The following is a 17,608-nucleotide window of genomic DNA, read 5'->3' on the forward strand; positions in this document are numbered from 1 at the left end:
GTATACAACTTTTCTGAATAAATAACTTATGGTGGCCTTGACCTTTACATACAAAATGGTCGTAGTTAACGGCTTGTTAGTACTGCTCTGTTTATTTGGAGCAGTTTCTGGACTTCTTTAAGATAACAAAAAAATCCAACGAATTCTTTAGGACACTTTATTGTATATATTAATATATATGTTATAAATATATTTATGAAATTTATCTCCAACGCATGGTGTATATTACCCGTGTGATAAACATTTGCTTTATCAACGGGTGATGCTTCTATAAAATACATTCGAACTATTTTGGACACAGCCCCTTGCTTAAATGCTTCAGTGATCTAGTTTTCAGAGATTTGCTGTATATTCCACAATTCAAAATTGATTTATGATGGATTTTGAAAAGGTTTAAACTTTAAAAAAATTGAGTAAAACGCATTGGTATGTAGTTAAGAAAACTGTACATCAGCCTAGCTGTCATAGAGTTAATTCTAAAGACGCGATGAAAACAGCTTGTTTTACACAAATGATTACCAATAAATCCCCCCCAAGATTTTTATTTCACCACAATTATGCAGCCTTAACAAATATTCGTAACAATAGTATTCGTTTTATCAAACATGAACAACTGTTATAAAAATCTTTATTGGATCATATTTTTCAAACTGTTGACATTTTTGTTAGAACATCATTTGATAGGGTACTGATTCTGACAACCAAATTAAAAAAGAAAATGTTTAGATTATCTTTCTTTTCTGAAGTGATTTAGCCTAAATTCGATATATTTAGATTCCCATTTTGTGTGCATGCTTTTTTTTTTAATGAAATTGACACTGAATCAGAATCTGCATTAAGAAAATAAAGCAGTTAACAATATTTATGGCAACTCTTCAATAGCAAGTACAAGACATGTATCTTTACAAACTAGTTTTCCATGGTTCTAAGCTGTTTACATTCCTGAACTTTTAAACATTACTGAAATGATCCAGAAAAAAAACATTTGCTTTAAGTATATGAAATGTAACAGCTAATTGTGCAAAATAAAACATTTATTTGCTCCTGTGTCTATCATTAAAGCTTTTGACGTATTCCTCAAATAGACAATCGTTTCCAAACGCCAGACTTGCTAATGGACTCTCAGATATTTAATACAGATTCAGAATCTTTATCATAAACAATAATCATTAAAGCTGATTGAACAAACACAGTCATCAATCCACTTCGTCGTCATCTTGTTCAGTCCCTGGGCGGCGAGTCAGACTTGTCTTGTAGATGTGACTGAAGTTTGTGTGATATCCATTGTCTAAGGAACCAAATCTCTTTGTTGAGTTCTTACAGAGTCCAAGTACGGACTCATAGGAGTCAATTGTACTCCTAAGAAGGACTGGAAGGTAGAACCATTAAATGATCAGCATAATGGAAAATACACTGCCAAGATCCTACGTGCATATTTGATAAAATTTATTATCAAACGAAACTTAATGATCAGTTTTATATTTCATATAATTAAGAAATGTTCACGCATATAAATGCTATTGATATTCATCAATTCATTCGCAACACATTCCCTCTTTATAAGGTATAAAGTATAGATATTCTAATGATGGGGCTTTTAATTCTTCGTCCACAATAAAAATAACAACAACATAAATTCTGAGAGAGGCGCATTTCATAGCGTCGACCGATTTAGACGCGTTAGCCCCAAGTTTGAATCTGGTCCGTTGCTATCGCAGTAACAATGTAACCTTGGGAAATTTAATTTACTCTTCTAGTGCACTCTCTCCACCCATTGTTAAAATAGGTACATGTCACATGAGAGCTGGTAATGTGAATGTAAAGCATTAGCGCCGTAATTTGGCAGCTCTGCTTGTATGCTCCAAAGGAAGTTAAGAATGCTATGGATTGTACGGGTTTCGCAAGGGGGTAATATGTAGAAGTCGTGCAAGGCAATCTACTTTGCAACCAAGACTACAAACCCTTACTTTTTACCCCTACCTTTAATTGCAATCTACTAACAATTGTGGTTTCACCACCTAGTAGGCAAATAACCATCATGATGGTCTTTTTGGAAGATAAAAAAGTAGGATTCATTACCAAGTTTGCAATATCCTTGTTTTAAGCACCTGACATTCGCCGGCGAGAGGTATCCCCTAATTTTGTATAACATTTTATAAAAGTACATCCTGAAAGCACTCAAAAACTTACTGTGGGTTTCACCTTGAGATGAGTGTTTGATATTTTGTGATGTACGACTGAAGTCATTTGGAAATTTGTCAACAAATAAACAACCATCATTATCAATGTCTGTGGTATCAAATCCTTTGCTTAGGGTGTCCTACAGAATATAATAAAAAAGAGTGTAAATTTACTTTATTAAGATAAAGACGTTTTTTTCTTTTTTCATACGACATAATTTTTGCCTTGACTTTAACCCGATCTAAACATAATTCGTTTTATTTTTACGGACTTGCACATTTTGAAAACAAATGAACATCAGGTACGCATAACCATATACCTTTTTATGATGCATGTTAATTATACAATTGATTATATGATTTAAGCAAGTGCATGCATTTTTAGGGGTAATTCATATAGCTTCTTTATGTAATATATTCCATGCATTTATCTCTAGATTTACCTCATTTGTCACGATTTTAGTTCTGGTCTCACTGAAGGATTCCTCAGTCAACCTCAGAACATTCCAGCTGGTCTCACTCTCAGAATTTTGTGTGGTTGAGCCGGTATCATTACATTTTGTTTCATTAATACACGGATAATTGTATTGAGCATACATGTACTTCCTATCAAAAGAAAATATTTGTGATACTAAATTTTTAAAGCATGCAATCGTCACAAAGAGTCTATGTCTATATATTGTAGCACAAAATTGTATTATTTTACACCATTGATGATAATTCAGCACGGTTTTAACATAACATCCACTGCCATTTAGTAGTAAAAATAAAGCAATAAAGACATACTAAATTCAGTACCAAGTTTGTACTTTTATGTAATAGAAGGGGTGACAAATAGATCAAGGAAGAGAGGGTGTGGGTGTTGGTGGAAAAGACAACTTGATTGATGATATTGCAAGTACATGTACATGAACCTCTAATTTTTGTATTAAAAAGAGATCTTTCTCTAATGTGCACCTTTGTAATAACAAAGAAACCTATACCCTGTACTTATCATAATTAAAATATAATTGTTTCAAAGATAATATATACCGGTATATTGTACAAAGTGAATAATGAATAATACCTAATTAACTATATTTGCACAACATCAAAAGAGATATTTTACAACATATTTTCACTAACGTGATTATTTGGCAATTATTTCTTGGATTTTCTTCAGTGTTGTTATAAACAGTGGACCCTGTACAAGACATAAAATTTGGTCCTCACTCCCTTCCCAGAGTCTTTGCTTAATCTGACCCCGAGACCAATATTGAGGGCTCTGACTGTGCATTCCCGGTCCAAAAAAAAAAAAAAAAAGTAATTGACAGAACATAGTTATCCTCAAATCAACAGTTAAACAGGTCTCAAGCAACAAACTGTTTCCACATTCTAAATACGAAAAGGTGTCTTGCCCTATAAAACTTGTCAATAATGTTAAAGCAAATTAAATTGATCATGATCCAACAATTATACCCTTTATTTTTTACTGTTATTTTTTAAAGACAAATTTAAAAAAGAAAATCATTGCTCAATTAACTTTTGTTGCAATAATAAAATGTTGATAAAAGAAATAATTACCTGGGCTTTTGCCGCTTTCAGTGTTGCATTTCGTACTGTATTTTTGTTCAGTGATTCATTATCTATTTCCAGTAATACATCATTATGAGACGTAGCTAAGCTAAAACCAGTACTGTCATCAATGGAGACATTTCTCGCCTCTTTCAACAATCTTAACGTTTCACCTTCAAAAGTTTTCCTTGTTTTGGACGATTTTGTCTTTCTGTTAGTCAAAGCCGTTGCATCGTAGAATTGTTTATATCCTTGAGTATATGATGAAGTATTGTCGGTCAAGAAAGTATTACCATCAGTTTCTGCAGTCATAGATTCAGTGGTCAGAGTTGAATACTCTACCCTTCCCAAACTCTTAACCGGTTTTTCTTGGACACCAAATTCATTTTGTGTGAGAGTCAGATCATTTGGGTTATTATGTGAAACGATTCCAATGTCTGGTTTTATTGGACGAGACCCAGTTTGTTTCTCAGATCTTTCTTCAACTTTTTCCGGGATTTGATCAATACCAGTAAGTGCAATTGCCATGGCTGCATTTCTCTCATCAAACTTTCTGATAGCTTCTTTGATTATTCCCGTTACTTGGTTTTTCACATATCCAACATGTTTATCTTTGCTGTAATATTCAACCCCTTTCATCATAGTAAGGCCAGTTGGAATACGATATGTACCACTACGGGGATCTGCAGTACGGATAGATCTCACAGCGTACTTTGTCTGCTTTTTAAAGGTATTTTCCAGTGCTCCTTTCGGGCAAATTGATCGTAACCTTGTCTTGCCAATCGCGTCACTGGTGAAAAATCTGAGCCTTTTATTAGAGCAAAAGGAAGGAGAGAGAAATGGCAAGATGTATATTGCTCTTTCACAAATGTTACAATGATTGTTATCTTGTTGTTTTGTGAACAATTCGCTATCGTGTGTTTCATATGTTACAGTTTCGCCTTGTTCTAGCGTTCGTAAAATTTCCTTAAACCACCCTAAAAAATTCATAAATGTGTCGTAATCTTCTTTGGCATAAACAAAAACAATATGGATCATATCATGGGGTTCCATTGGCTCCTTATACGCAGTGTTTCTGATACCCTGGTGTTATGGCATCATACTGATCTTTACTTCCACTTCAGATTCAATGTCATTTAAGGTGGAACAATTGGGCCAACAGAAATACTTTTGAAATAGAAATAACTGTTTATGTAACTTTTTTTTTTTTTACAAAAAATAAACAGCTAAAAGTTCACTGACAGTTTTTTAGACGATTTGATCACGTATATTGTAAGAACCAATTAAGTTCCAATCCCGTGAATTTTTTAACAAATTTAAAGAATTCACGGGATAGGTATTTGGTTCTAAATTTATCAGAAATATAAACACCACCGTCGATATATGTTAAAACAATTCAATCGAAGCAACAACAGTATTTGATCACGTGAATACCCAAGTTCAAATCTCGGTAAACATTTTAACATTCCTGTTTATTTTTTAATTTGACGTTTTAGTCTATATACGTTCAGAAATACACACACAAACGATCTACACCAAACGATCGACATACATATTTACCAGGAAATACATTTTCATTTAGGGAAATATATTAGCAAATTGTTTTATTATTAGAGAACTTCGAACCTGGTAAATAATCGTAGACATGTGGTGTAAATATATCCCTGTTTGCGGCAAAATAATAATTATACGTACATGTTTAGTTGTTAAGTCTTACCAACTTCATTCCTATTTCACACCAAGGCAATATATAGTATTGAAATACTCAAAAACTGGAAATCCCATGATTATTTATAGTCCATCTCCGCGTGTACACGGTAGCATATCAGCTTGGCATCTGATAAACTCGGCACAATAATCCGGCATATTTTCAATTTTGGAAAAGCAAATCTAAAGTCTTTTATTTAATTAGATTGCGTCTGTGACCTAACTCTGCAGACTGAAGTGGTTTTTGCAAAATCAATAAATACTAAAAGCGCGTGCATAAATACATATATAGAATCATTTTAACACATCATCATTTTTTTCAAATTGCATGCAGCATATTTTGTCGTTTTTCGATAGGCCTAACTTCTAAGTTCATTATTATTGATTTAAAAATAATCAATACAGTAAAAGTTGTTTACCAGCGATGTTTTTAAATGCATGCATATGCTTTTAATTCACGGTTATGTGGAAGGTTAGTTTAGAGTCATAGCATGGAATTATTTTTTTTTATGAACAACAAATAGTGAAATATACATTTAAAACATGAAATAAATCTCTACATACCGCAGTCTTTCACTAAATCACTAGTTGAAGCAGAACAGCCCCATGCGTAAATAGTATTTGAATTGGTTTTGTAGTGGGGGTGGCCCTAGTGAATTATCTATACATTCAAACACAGGAATGACGCTCAATAATGTAGGAGAAAACACATTTCAGCTTGAAAAAGTATTGTTTTACCGTAACCAAAATTAGTCAAGAAGAATAAAATATCGTACATATGCAAATCAATTAACCGTCTTAAATCATATGGAAAAAACACCGAGATGGAAGGGAGGGGGTGGGGGTAGGTGGATTGGAGATCATTGATCATCCCTGGGGGATGGAGTACACTCATTCATGATATCCACCTACGAATAATAAGTTTTCAGTTAATTAAAAATAATTGTTGAATTTTAAAAACAAAAAATATAAACATCACACTACTTCAAGGATCTCGGATTCTTTGTGCTTGACCGATTCCTACATAGGTGATCCAAACGAAATCCAGAAACTGCGCGAATGATGCAAACAACATTAAAAAGCAAATGACCACGACCATGTTGTATGTAATGATTGTACGGAAGCTTTATTTAGACAATATATTTTTTTTTTGGGGGGGGGGGTGATATGAAGGAAGCAACATTGCAATAAAAATACATAAGCCGCGTCAGTGCGTCATCAAATAAAGCATTATATTGTTTATAATTACATCCTTCTTTTTACATGATTTGATCGTTAAAAGTAAGTCAAATGAACTCAAGTATTGTCAATGTACATCAGTATGTTAGATTAAAAAAAAACAGCAAAATAGTATTTGATGGGAGTTTTATATTATCTTGATTATTTCGTGCAGTCAGTGATTTCTCTTAGTTTTCTGAATGCTTCGACCGATCGTGAACTGGTTAGAACTGAATTGCAGTTTCTATATATCTATAAATTACAACTACTGTATAGGTGTTATTTTCGCCCATTAGCAATTGCAAACTGTTTCGCCCTGTCTTGAATTCGCCCCTATGCAGTTGTGTTAACAAAAATATTATTTGCAATAAAGAATTCGCCCAATCTTAAATTCTCCTTTCTACAACGAGGAAATATTACATACTGGAAGTAAATTTTTAAGTATTAATTATATCACTCATATATACTAGATATCGTTTTGTAATTACTTTTCGTGTGTAAAAAAAAATTCATCTAAAGTGAATGGCACTTCACTTCAGGAACTTTTCTTACTCTTAATTTTCTGTATATAACATTCAGTTGATTGACCTTGACCTTACTGATAGGAAGTGTCCGTACAATCATAACATACAGAATGGTCGTACAAGTACTTAACTGCTTATTGGTACTGTTCTCGCCATTCGCGACAGTTTCTGGACTTCTTTTGGATTCCATACATGTAACAAGGCAGCCAACTAATGCCCCAGGTAAATACATATACTCTAAAGTTGTTTATCTATCATTGAATTTGTTTTGTTTTAAATAACATGTTTTATGTTTAAACAGATGAGCAATATGTTATTTTAACTGGATAGTAATTTACTAAAGATTTCTACAAACGTATCATACAATGCACAATATAATGCTCGGTAGAAGGAGCGTTACGAACCGTATGGTTTAACAAATTTTAATCCCAGAAACATTGGTTACTGATCACAGGTCATGATATGGTGTCAAGAGAAACGTGATGAATGCCTTGCCAATATGTTGTATTGCTGTATCAAGTGAAATACCGTTCGCTATTATAAAGATAAGAAATAAATTGGCAATGTTAGACTTAAACGTTGATGTTCGTTTACCGATTCTTTTCTTGAATCGAATCTAAATCGTAAATGCATGATACAAATAAAATGAACAGTTCTACATATAGATACATAGATTTAACTGATTAGCCGATTTTGTACAAAAGTATGAATATTGAAATACCAGCAATAAGCAATACCACCATTTTTAAAAGGGGTTTCAAATGACCTAAATTTCTAATTCCAGTATTTCCGGCCCCCAGGGACTGTCAGGATTACCAATGGGAGGGATATAGTCAAAACGGACTGTACACCATCTATCCCCAGAAAGGCGGACGACTGAATGTCTACTGTGACCAGCAAACTGATGGAGGAGGATGGACGGTCTGTTTTTGTTGTTGTTTTTTTGTTTGGTTTTTTTTTTTTTTTTTTTTTTTTTTAATTATTTATTCGATTTGTAAATGAGCCAGCATGGCCTAATTGGCTGTTCTTCCCTAAAAGTGTTTTTAAAACTGTTACCATGTGCATATTAAGGTACTTTACTTTCAGCTGTAATAACCGTGACGGTTATGACTGAAGGTTTTTGTAAACCATGTGTCTAACGTTCCAGATTTACGTTATATTTTCTAAACAAATTCCTATACAAACAATTGTAACTTATCTATCATTGACTTTAAGTAAAGTTCATGCGTGTTACTGATACATCTGAATCTTTAATTCAATTGTTCTAAGAGATTAAAGGTAAAACTTAAGACAAACTTTATAATGTCGACTTTTGTTAAAGTGGATAATTTGGATAATCTGAAAATTGATTTGATGTAAACATTTTCAAACTTGAATTTTTTCTTTTTTGTAAAGAGGTTCATTTAAAGATTATGATTAAAGCAATATAAAACAAGACTGTAAAATCATATCTAAATGAGGAGTTTTAATCATTTCATAAACAAAAAAAAAATTGTCGCATGACAACAAAAGGTAATTTAGCTGAATCAATACCTATGAATTACCTTTAACTACAAAATTAAAAATTCCTTAAAGCCTTTTTCTTTTCTTTTTTTTAAAGCAACGTTTTAATTAACACAGACCAAAAATGCAGCCGATATTGCTTTGACAAAAAACTCACCTGATAGTGTTTATTTCATCCATTAGGTAAAGTTAAAGTCGTTGCAATTGTATACCATACCACCTATGCATATAATGAATTATATTTATGAGTAGTATCTAGATACTTCAGTATTAGTTTTTCAAAGACAGTACGTGTTTAAGGAGCATCATCAAACTCTAAACAGGTTATACAGAGGAGAGAGGATGGATCTGAAGATTTTTTCAGAAACTGGACAGACTACAAGTATGGCTTTGGAAATATATCAAGAGAGTTCTGGCTAGGTAACTTCCTCTTTAATATTTATATAGATGACGCAAAATATAAGGAGTCTGAAGAATTTAAGACATAATAAAAATGGTTTGTCTTTCTCAGGAAACCATCGTATCAACGAAATTGTCAGTCAAGGATTTTACGAACTACGGATTGACATGTCCGATTTCGCCGGAGAGAGTCGATATGCAGTTTACCGACGATTTTCCGTCGGGGATGAGGGTCAGGGCTTTAAGCTTTTAATCGAGGACTACATTGGAAATGCAGGTTGTATGTCTCTGGATAAAAATTAAATACAAATCTTCTCTTAAATTCCATTGTTGTACTATACGAAAATAATATGTTTTGTAAGTTTATGATATTCCTGACAAAATAGTTCTATTCTTTAAGGAGATTGCATGTCGTTTCATAATGGCTCCCAGTTCTACACCAAGGACCATGATTACAATACGTGTGCTGCCAGGTTCAAGGGCGGCTGGTGGTACACAAACTGTCATCAGGCCAATCTCAACGGAGTCTACCTGAAAGGCAGCCACTCGTCCTTTGCCGACGGCATCGAGTGGAAAACCTGGCATGGATTCAATTACTCTCTTAAATACACCGAAATGAAAATCAGACGATTGTAAAGATCTGAGCATATGCCTGCTTTTACAATAAAATCAAAATAAAATCAGAGTGTCTGTTTATAAGTGCTAGTTTCAGCATCGAACATTTTAAATGATTTACATTGCCCTTTGACAGCTTTAAAAACTGTCATCGTTGTGAACTGTTTAAGATAGTCAAATCAATGTTTTTATCTGTTAGTAAAGAAAGGATCCAGTCTACTTTTCTATTCCATGAAATCAATATATAGTTCATTTATTAAATAGAATGCTTGAACCTTATTGGATGTCGTTTTATTGTATCAGTAATTAACATATAGGAACCCTCGAGATTAGTGCTGTCCATTAAACACAAGAATCAAGCTTTTATAGCTTTACAGGATTATTATGTAGATGTCACGTTTGTTGAATTGGACGAGTTCGGTGGATTTGTTGGAAAAGGATCAGAATTATCCAATAAAAGACAAGAATTAAACTCTGGTGTCAGCATATTCCAATCCCCGTTAGAACTGTCCTGATTGGTCGAGCACTCTGCGTATTTGTCGTAACAATCGAAATTGTCTCTGTTTAGTTGACAGGTCACTGGTTCGGCGTCCTTCCTACACCTCTCATCATCTATACAGTCATCATAGCAGATCTGTTATAATACAATAGCATACACTTAATGACATATACAGAAATTCTCAATGCAATACTTCAATGACACTCCTCAGCTCGTGTATCGGTAAAAAGGTACGCGAGCGCAAGAAAAACTCCCTTATTTTAAAATCAAAGTTTTTGTATAAATCTTACACATGTTTTTATATATAGTTACAAAACGGTGGGATCAAATGGTTGTCTTAATTACATACATGTATAGTCAAATGATGATAGCATTGATTTATTAATAGGTATGATAAACTGTATGACACAATAGGTTACTATAGATCAAGTTACGATGAATATAAATAAAACTTAACTATATGATTATATAAACGATATTCATGTATGTATGAAACAAGCTAGCAAAATATGAAGCAAATAAGCACAATGTTCATTTTTGACAAGGTGCATTATAATGCAATAGAGACAGAAGAATGAACTTGAAAAAAGTCGATAATATAAAAAGGGTATACAAATATAGGGTTCAAGACCACTTTTACTCTTCATGTGTGTTATTGTCAGAGAATGTCTTTACCTCTGTGTTACAGCTATATCCGTGCCCAAGTAGGCGTCCTCTTTGGAAATTGGAAAGATCCGCCCACTCTATAACATCGTCACAACCAGCTATTAACAGAGCTTTGTCTGTTTGATAGGAGGCTACAAGAGAAGATGGGATCATTTGCAGTGGGGTTTTTTTTTTTTTTTTTTTGGGGGGGGGGGTGGTTTTGAATTTTTTTTACTCGATTTGACTCTACCCTAGAAGAAACTTGGTCTGTTATTTCTATTTATTTTCTCCTAGACTTACCGGTAACAAGATACTTTGCTCCAACATCCAAATTACACTCCCTTGGGATTTCTATGACACAAGATTTACAACGAAGTATGCCGTTACCAGAAGTACTGTACTGTTGAAGTCTTATGATGTGATCCTCCTTTAACAGCTCAATAAAGGTAGAATCATATGATTTATTTATTGGTTAGGAACAGTTTTTGTTAGTAATGCTGCCAATGAAGACTTTTCCTAAACATTTTACTGACTGAAGCATCGAACACATAATGATTTGTAGAGCTAGATGATATTTATATCTTTTAATCTAAATATATGTTGATCAAAACATTTTTTAAAAACATCTTATTTGTTGTGAAGAATAACATGTTTACTTACTTTATTAACTTTGCGTATGATCTTCATGCTGTATCTGTGGTTATCCTCAGGGGAGTTCGTGAGATCTTTCCGAACCTTCATTTTTAAAACTAGTAAGAAAAAATAATTATTTGCAAATTATTTTTTAAGGACTTTGCAACAAGTAGACTATACCGGGAAGTACAATATGATATCCATGTAGTTGAAGACAAACATAAATGAGCATTTACCAACTTGACCAGCTTCCATAGCCAGACATAGTTTTCTTTGAAGCATTTTCATAGGGACACAATCTTTTTTCCTGATCAAAGGAGAACAGAGAATATTACATGTATTCATAATAAGCCTGGTTTTTATATATATATTTTTTACTGACATTTTAACTAACACATAATTACTTGTATTAAAAAAACAAAAGAATACTTACTGAGACCAAACTAAGTACACCAGTACTGATGTGATTATAAGTCTCAACATTGTGGTAGAACTCTCTCCGTACAAAATTACTGTTCTGTGCATAGACAAGTGGTGTACAGTGTTCATTGTGGTTTATATTAAATGTAAGTAACATGTGAAATAAATACGTTTTAAACATAAAATAATGTTTCTATAAACGTATTATACTGTGTATTCTACTTTTTGAAAATAAGGTGGATAGCTAAAGTCAAACATTAATGTAGATTAATGGATAAACTCAGAAATGCGCTATACCGTCGTCTTACCTGAGAATTCGCGTAATTCTATCAGGGAATTTACTCAATAAATATATATAACAAGGCGAAACCACAAATATTTGGCTCCAGATGTGCTTTACATATGGTAAAACTTTTTGTTATGTTTTCTAATTGAGTATAAGTAAAAACATGTTGTTTTCATTATCAAACTGAACATTAAACCGTGTATTACTGCGTTTAATGGACATTTGGACTTTTTTCTGTCTGTATATTCTTTAGAAACGTGGAATGTAACAGTTTGATTTCATGGCTATTGATGATAGATTAGAAATGAGATGACGCCTCTCTTAATATAAAAAAGGCTCTTACATTAAATCATGTGTGCGACATTCGTTCTCATTTCTTATAATTGAAAGCTGCTATAGAAAGCTGTTAAAGTGATTCCTTCTTTATAAAAGCATAGGTCATATCATATAAATGACACTGATCATCTGATTAGAGAAACTATTATCATCAATTCAAAGTAAAATACTTGGTACCGTTCATTAACAGAGAAATACGTATACTTTTAGTATCACAATTTATTATATCTTAAAGTACATTAATTTTACATTATGTTAATATATTTAATATTTTTGTATATTGTATTTTTAAAATACTTATTATAGGTATATTATTATGTAAAATATTATTAGTATATCATTGTATATTTAAGAAATGAACTCAATGTCTACCCAAGTTATACTCGTATAACCTGGGTTGGGGCAATTTACGCTTTATAATCCGCGAAGCGGATTAAAAAAAAGCGTTAATTGCCCCAACCCAGGTTATACGAGTATAACTTGGGTAGATATTGAGTTCATTCCTTATAATTTAATTTTCTGGAATTTGCTGTACAAATTGAGTCCGTTTTACTTTTAAAAATGATATAAATCTTTTCAAAATTCAAACGTAACGTCAAGTGAATTAGTACGTTGGTGCATTGTGACGTGTCTTGTGACGTGCAAACCAGGTTATACAAATTTAACTAAATTTTTCTATCCAATCAAATGCCGCGTTACAACCATAATTAAATTATTAATGTATATTATGCATTGTTTTGTTTACAATCTTAAGTTTTGAAAGTACCTTTGCAATCACGTTTAATAATAAAAGAATGTTCACGTTTGTACTGTATATTTAAGTGTTCAATTACATTCGATTTGAATTTTTGTCCACTTTGTGATGTAAGTGCTTAAACATAAAAATAAGGGTTTTGGCCATTCACTTTCTTGGTAATTATGATTTTTTGTATATATACGAATTTGGACCCCCAAGGATAAAAGATGTTACCAGCTAATATAGAATAAATGACCATACCTTTTTTCGAAATAATCGAAAAATGATGAAGAAAAGATGAAAGTTGAATCGCTATACACAATTTGGGCGGTTACCTTAAAAGCAATAAATATTGAAATGGCCATTGATTGAATTGTATGGTATTCTTTTTAAAGAAAATTTTGAATAAATATATATTCCTGTACTAATAGAAGTAAATACTTTACACTGTGGACTTGAGACAAGATACATGGGTAAGATGTTACAAGTTTAATGAAAATTATTGTCTATCTTTTTAACTCTTTATTCAAATTGATTTAAGCGAGCTCATTCGTATAGACAGGTTTGTTTACTGTTAATTTTGTCATACACAAGCAACGAAGTGATTGGGTTTTCGGCAGTAAATTTGTCCATGTAATGATGTTAAACTTTTGTTATCTTTGAATCTAACATCTACGACAGCGTACCGTCATCTGTTGTGCGCTGTGCTGGTATTGGGACTTTTTTACGGACCAACAGTCGGCGAGGACCCCACTGTGTAAGTACATGTATCAGTGCACTATGATAATGACGCATTGGGTTACCTTGGTTTATTTTGGATTTTTGTTTTTTGTTTGTTTGATTGTTGGTTTTTTGTGGTGTTTTTATTTTTTGCTTTATTTCCCCCGTTTTCTTTCTTTTTTGCAGTTAAGAAAAATTGCATAATATCGAAAATTTACTGTAGAATTCTAGTACTTGAAACAATAACAAAATATTCAATGTGGATACGATTAATTTACAAATATAATGGCCATATTCTAACTGTATAAGCATAAATGATTTTTTTTTAAATTAAATCTTTTGTTAGCTTGCCAATTTTTGTTTAAATCTGCAACTTCTTGGTTTACCTCAACACAGAAGAGTATTATCAAACAATTGATTCCATAAGATATCAATACTGTTTTACATAATATGAATTATCAATATACAAAATATGTGAGTGAATTTGTACGCTGTTTACTAGACAATTTTCATTATTCTGCTTTGTTTGATTTAGGGGGGTCAAACTTAGATTTGATTGACCAAAATCATGCTCAGTATTATTTTTAAAAATAGCTTACAAATAACTTACGATTAGCTGTATTATTCAATTTACATCTCCTCTGATGAAAATATTTAGCTATGATACATATTTCTCTAAACTTTTTGGGTTTCATTATAATTTGTATTTTAGTTGACTGTCGGTAAAACAATAATAAATGATATTGCTTTATCATTATTTTAGCGATGACTGTGGCTGTTTTACTAAACATCCGCAGGAAAAATTCTGTTCATCAGAAGCAGGTTAGTAAAGAGGGCTGTGTGCATGTCATGAACATATCAGTTTTTGTTTCAGTTCAGCAAAATATGAAGTAATTTTCGTTAATGAATTCAGGATTTTGTAATTTTGGTACAAGTGCGCAAATAATAAGACTAATACTTTTCAGAGTATATAGAGAGGCGACCTTTGTTGATTACTTTTTCGAGATCCGATGTTTACTTTGTGATCACGAAGCTTCCTTTTATCTATATTGTACAATGTTTAAAGCCGAAATAGAACCATTTTAACAAGACCTTAGACTTTCGGTATAATGTAACTATCTATATCTTGCCTAAAAACAAGTTAATAATAGTGCCAATTTTGCGTGCAATATGGACAGATTGCGTAGTCTTAGCTCAAAAGCCAGACAGATATTGTTGATTTGAAGAGTGGCCAGCAATGAGATAGACAGACCAACATCACATTGCTCTTAAACACCAATACCCAAAGTCCAAGCTCTTGTCAAAATGGTTCAATATTTAATTGTGCATTTCAACGGTTCCTTTAATAGCATTCAAGGGACGTGCGCTCAGTGTGTTCACCCTATCAGCTGCCCCGGCAATTAGAATTCGTCCCCTACTCATACGGGATCCCTCCAGTGTCTTCAGAAAAAGGCGGAGCTTTTTACTGCCTTCCCCCCAACTTTCCGACCAACAACCCATGACCCGGAAGACCATGAAATACAAGTTCCACGTCGACGAAGTGTTTAAAGGCGTAAGTACATTACCTAATTTCCATTCCGTTTGCCTATTCATAATTAATGCCTTTTCATATTTCGTAGGAGTCGGGAGTAGGGATTGTTCCGCCAACTGAAAACTTTAAGTTATAGAATTATATTGAGATATTATACTGTTATCATTCAATGTGTGCATATTTTCATGATCTTGTATTTTTAAACTGCATGAACATTGGTCTTTACAATTTTAAATGACCTCCCCCCTACCCCCCCCCCCCCCCCACACACACACACACACATTTCTCTTGAATTGATTATTTAAAGAATGTATTCTAATTTTTTTTCTTTCGCAGAGCATTTCATTTTGAGTTTGGATGAAATGGAAATTGAATGCGATCAAGTACTATTATAACTGATGATAATTTTGCATCAAATTATTTACGAATACATCTTTGCGTGAAAAAGTTAAAACCAGTATAATGACAACATATGTACTGTCCTTTACTTACAGGACATTTTGCCAGATTCAGAAATAAATGTTGATGTCCATGAATACATGGCAGGTTGCTCCTCTTTGTTTTCCATCAACCAAACCTATCTCGTCACAGGTACGCATGCGCACACTCGTGTTCCATGTTAGAGTGACTTTTGATATACTAGTACATGACAGAAGTAACTATAATATATTTTGATATATCAACAGAACCCAATGGGGATCAACAGTTCATTTTTCTCATTCGTGTCAATCCTTTTTTTTTTGCAAAATTCAGTTCTTACAGTGCATCGGGGACAGGTTGTATTATTTAACCTAGCTAATCTCAGCGAGATTCGTCGAGACTGAACAATTTTGACGGAAGTCTTTTCAAACGCCCTTCAAAATTTTTCAGTCTCGAAGAATCTTGCTTGGATTATATTAAACCACAACTCTATATTGTTCATACAGGGGAACTTGATGCCCACGGGGTCGTTCATAACGGCGTCTGTGACTGGTCAGGATGTTGGAACAGTGACGTATCTCTTTACCAGAAGATCAGCTTAAAATCTGGGGGATACAGTTGTGATGTAAAGGTATGTTGCTAATGCATGTTTAGACACAAAATTATGTACGTAACTGTATTTTACTAAAGCTTCAAAAATGTTGATGAAATCAACCATATAGACTTCTGTCCTATTACAACGTATCACAATTATTGCGTAATTAGAATGTAAATTAATGCCACAGATATTGTAAATATTCGAGACAATATCAGATTTTGTGTGTAAGATTCGATCGGTGAAGGACGAAGTATCTTTTTTATTGCATGCTTTCAACCTAAATGTTGTAAACAACTATACATGTGTGAGAATGCACTGTAGATCTTTAAATCATAAGTATTAAATTTGGTCACAGATTTGCCACCACGATTCCGAGTGTCCTGGGGATACAGACACGTGTGTTTGGCCCAAAGGAGCCGTCGGAACCTGCTTCGCTAGACATGCAAAATGCCATATGTCGGCAAAATTCAAAAAGGCAGTATGGACAGCATTTCCATCGAGGATTGACAGTTGCCTGCAAAACATACCAGTGGCAAAGTACCATGAGTAGAGAGCACCAACAAACTGATCAGCGTTCTGTGTACAAGTGGATGTTAAATACAAACCATTGTATGTTCAGAAAAAATAAATACAATATGAGTATATACAATACATTATGTATAAAAACTTTTATCTTTGTTTTGATTGAATGATTTAAAAGGTGTTTAATTTTTAACAGCCAATCGAATATCATATGTGAAGGATGCCGAGATGCACATAATCTCCATACTTGTAAGTCTCACTTAATTCCGTGAATTCTGTAGAGCAACACCTACATGTAAAATGGCCCCCTAAAATGAACATCATTATTTTTCTGTAAATCTTTGTTTTCTTTGCACATATATACATGTAAAGTTATTTTATAATTTTCCTTTTGATCCAAATGCCCACAATTTAGAAATATGACATCACAAAGTAACCTTTTCCCACCATTTTTCCATTTTTAGCATAAAACGGCTTGTTTTTAAACAGTTTTTCTTTCCGGAAACATTGAGGGCTTGCTTTGATTTTCATCAGAGGTGTATCTATCCAATACTAATAAAGG

At 33.1% G+C, this 17,608-nt stretch overlaps 3 protein-coding genes and 1 long non-coding RNA gene across 6 annotated transcripts; 2 read left to right on the plus strand and 2 right to left on the minus strand.

Moving 5' to 3' along the window:
• Positions 1-211: 211 nt before the first annotated feature.
• On the minus strand, positions 212-2,778 carry LOC117682258 (uncharacterized). The gene is made up of 3 exons (XR_010713623.1): positions 2,624-2,778; positions 2,191-2,320; positions 212-1,369 (listed from the first exon to the last, which is right to left on the minus strand). It is a non-coding gene; the product is annotated as an uncharacterized lncRNA (long non-coding RNA).
• Positions 2,779-7,252: 4,474 nt separating this feature from the next.
• LOC105349210 (ryncolin-2) lies at positions 7,253-9,827 on the plus strand. Its single transcript, XM_066081017.1, has 5 exons — positions 7,253-7,405; positions 7,968-8,104; positions 9,010-9,106; positions 9,198-9,362; positions 9,486-9,827. The coding sequence occupies exons 1-5, from the start codon at positions 7,294-7,296 to the stop codon at positions 9,719-9,721; spliced, it is 747 nt and encodes a 248-aa protein (XP_065937089.1). The 5' UTR covers positions 7,253-7,293; the 3' UTR covers positions 9,722-9,827.
• A 94-nt stretch (positions 9,828-9,921) lies between these two features.
• LOC105349213 (uncharacterized) lies at positions 9,922-16,122 on the minus strand. 3 transcript variants are annotated; one of them, XM_066081015.1, is made up of 6 exons: positions 15,999-16,122; positions 11,714-11,784; positions 11,505-11,593; positions 11,145-11,280; positions 10,875-10,996; positions 9,922-10,334 (listed from the first exon to the last, which is right to left on the minus strand). In XM_066081015.1, the coding sequence occupies exons 2-6, from the start codon at positions 11,763-11,765 to the stop codon at positions 10,083-10,085; spliced, it is 651 nt and encodes a 216-aa protein (XP_065937087.1). In that variant the 5' UTR covers positions 11,766-11,784; positions 15,999-16,122; the 3' UTR covers positions 9,922-10,082. The 3 variants fall into 3 exon arrangements, with proteins under 3 accessions (XP_065937087.1, XP_065937086.1, XP_019918260.2); XM_066081014.1 differs by lacking the exon at positions 15,999-16,122 and adding an exon at positions 11,911-12,015 and having other exon boundaries at positions 11,145-11,271; XM_020062701.3 differs by lacking the exon at positions 15,999-16,122 and adding an exon at positions 11,911-12,015.
• LOC105349214 (metalloproteinase inhibitor 2) lies at positions 13,526-17,194 on the plus strand. The gene is made up of 7 exons (XM_034449464.2): positions 13,526-13,728; positions 13,937-14,012; positions 14,739-14,797; positions 15,325-15,527; positions 16,001-16,097; positions 16,433-16,557; positions 16,880-17,194. The coding sequence occupies exons 1-7, from the start codon at positions 13,725-13,727 to the stop codon at positions 17,072-17,074; spliced, it is 759 nt and encodes a 252-aa protein (XP_034305355.2). The 5' UTR covers positions 13,526-13,724; the 3' UTR covers positions 17,075-17,194.
• The last annotated feature ends 414 nt before the right edge of the window (positions 17,195-17,608 follow it).

The sequence above is a fragment of the Magallana gigas genome, chromosome 4 (genome assembly GCF_963853765.1).
Source record: "Magallana gigas chromosome 4, xbMagGiga1.1, whole genome shotgun sequence".
Lineage (NCBI taxonomy): Eukaryota > Metazoa > Mollusca > Bivalvia > Ostreida > Ostreidae > Magallana > Magallana gigas.

Bases quoted from the DNA above. Each gene is read 5' to 3' on its own strand.
- LOC105349210 (XM_066081017.1), top strand. From the start codon at position 7,294: ATGGTCGTACAAGTACTTAACTGCTTATTGGTACTGTTCTCGCCATTC. The intron at 8,105-9,009 runs GTCTGTTTTTGT...AACTCTAAACAG, and splicing joins CTGATGGAGGAGGATGGACG to GTTATACAGAGGAGAGAGGA. The intron at 9,107-9,197 runs GTAACTTCCTCT...TGTCTTTCTCAG, and splicing joins ATCAAGAGAGTTCTGGCTAG to GAAACCATCGTATCAACGAA.
- LOC105349213 (XM_020062701.3), bottom strand. From the start codon at position 12,002: ATGCACAGAACAGTAATTTTGTACGGAGAGAGTTCTACCACAATGTTG. The intron at 11,594-11,713 runs GTAAATGCTCAT...TTTTCTTACTAG, and splicing joins TATGGAAGCTGGTCAAGTTG to TTTTAAAAATGAAGGTTCGG. The intron at 10,997-11,144 runs GTAAGTCTAGGA...CTTCTCTTGTAG, and splicing joins AGCAAAGTATCTTGTTACCG to CCTCCTATCAAACAGACAAA.
- LOC105349214 (XM_034449464.2), top strand. The intron at 14,798-15,324 runs GTTAGTAAAGAG...TTCCTTTAATAG, and splicing joins ATTCTGTTCATCAGAAGCAG to CATTCAAGGGACGTGCGCTC. The intron at 15,528-16,000 runs GTAAGTACATTA...CTTTACTTACAG, and splicing joins TCGACGAAGTGTTTAAAGGC to GACATTTTGCCAGATTCAGA.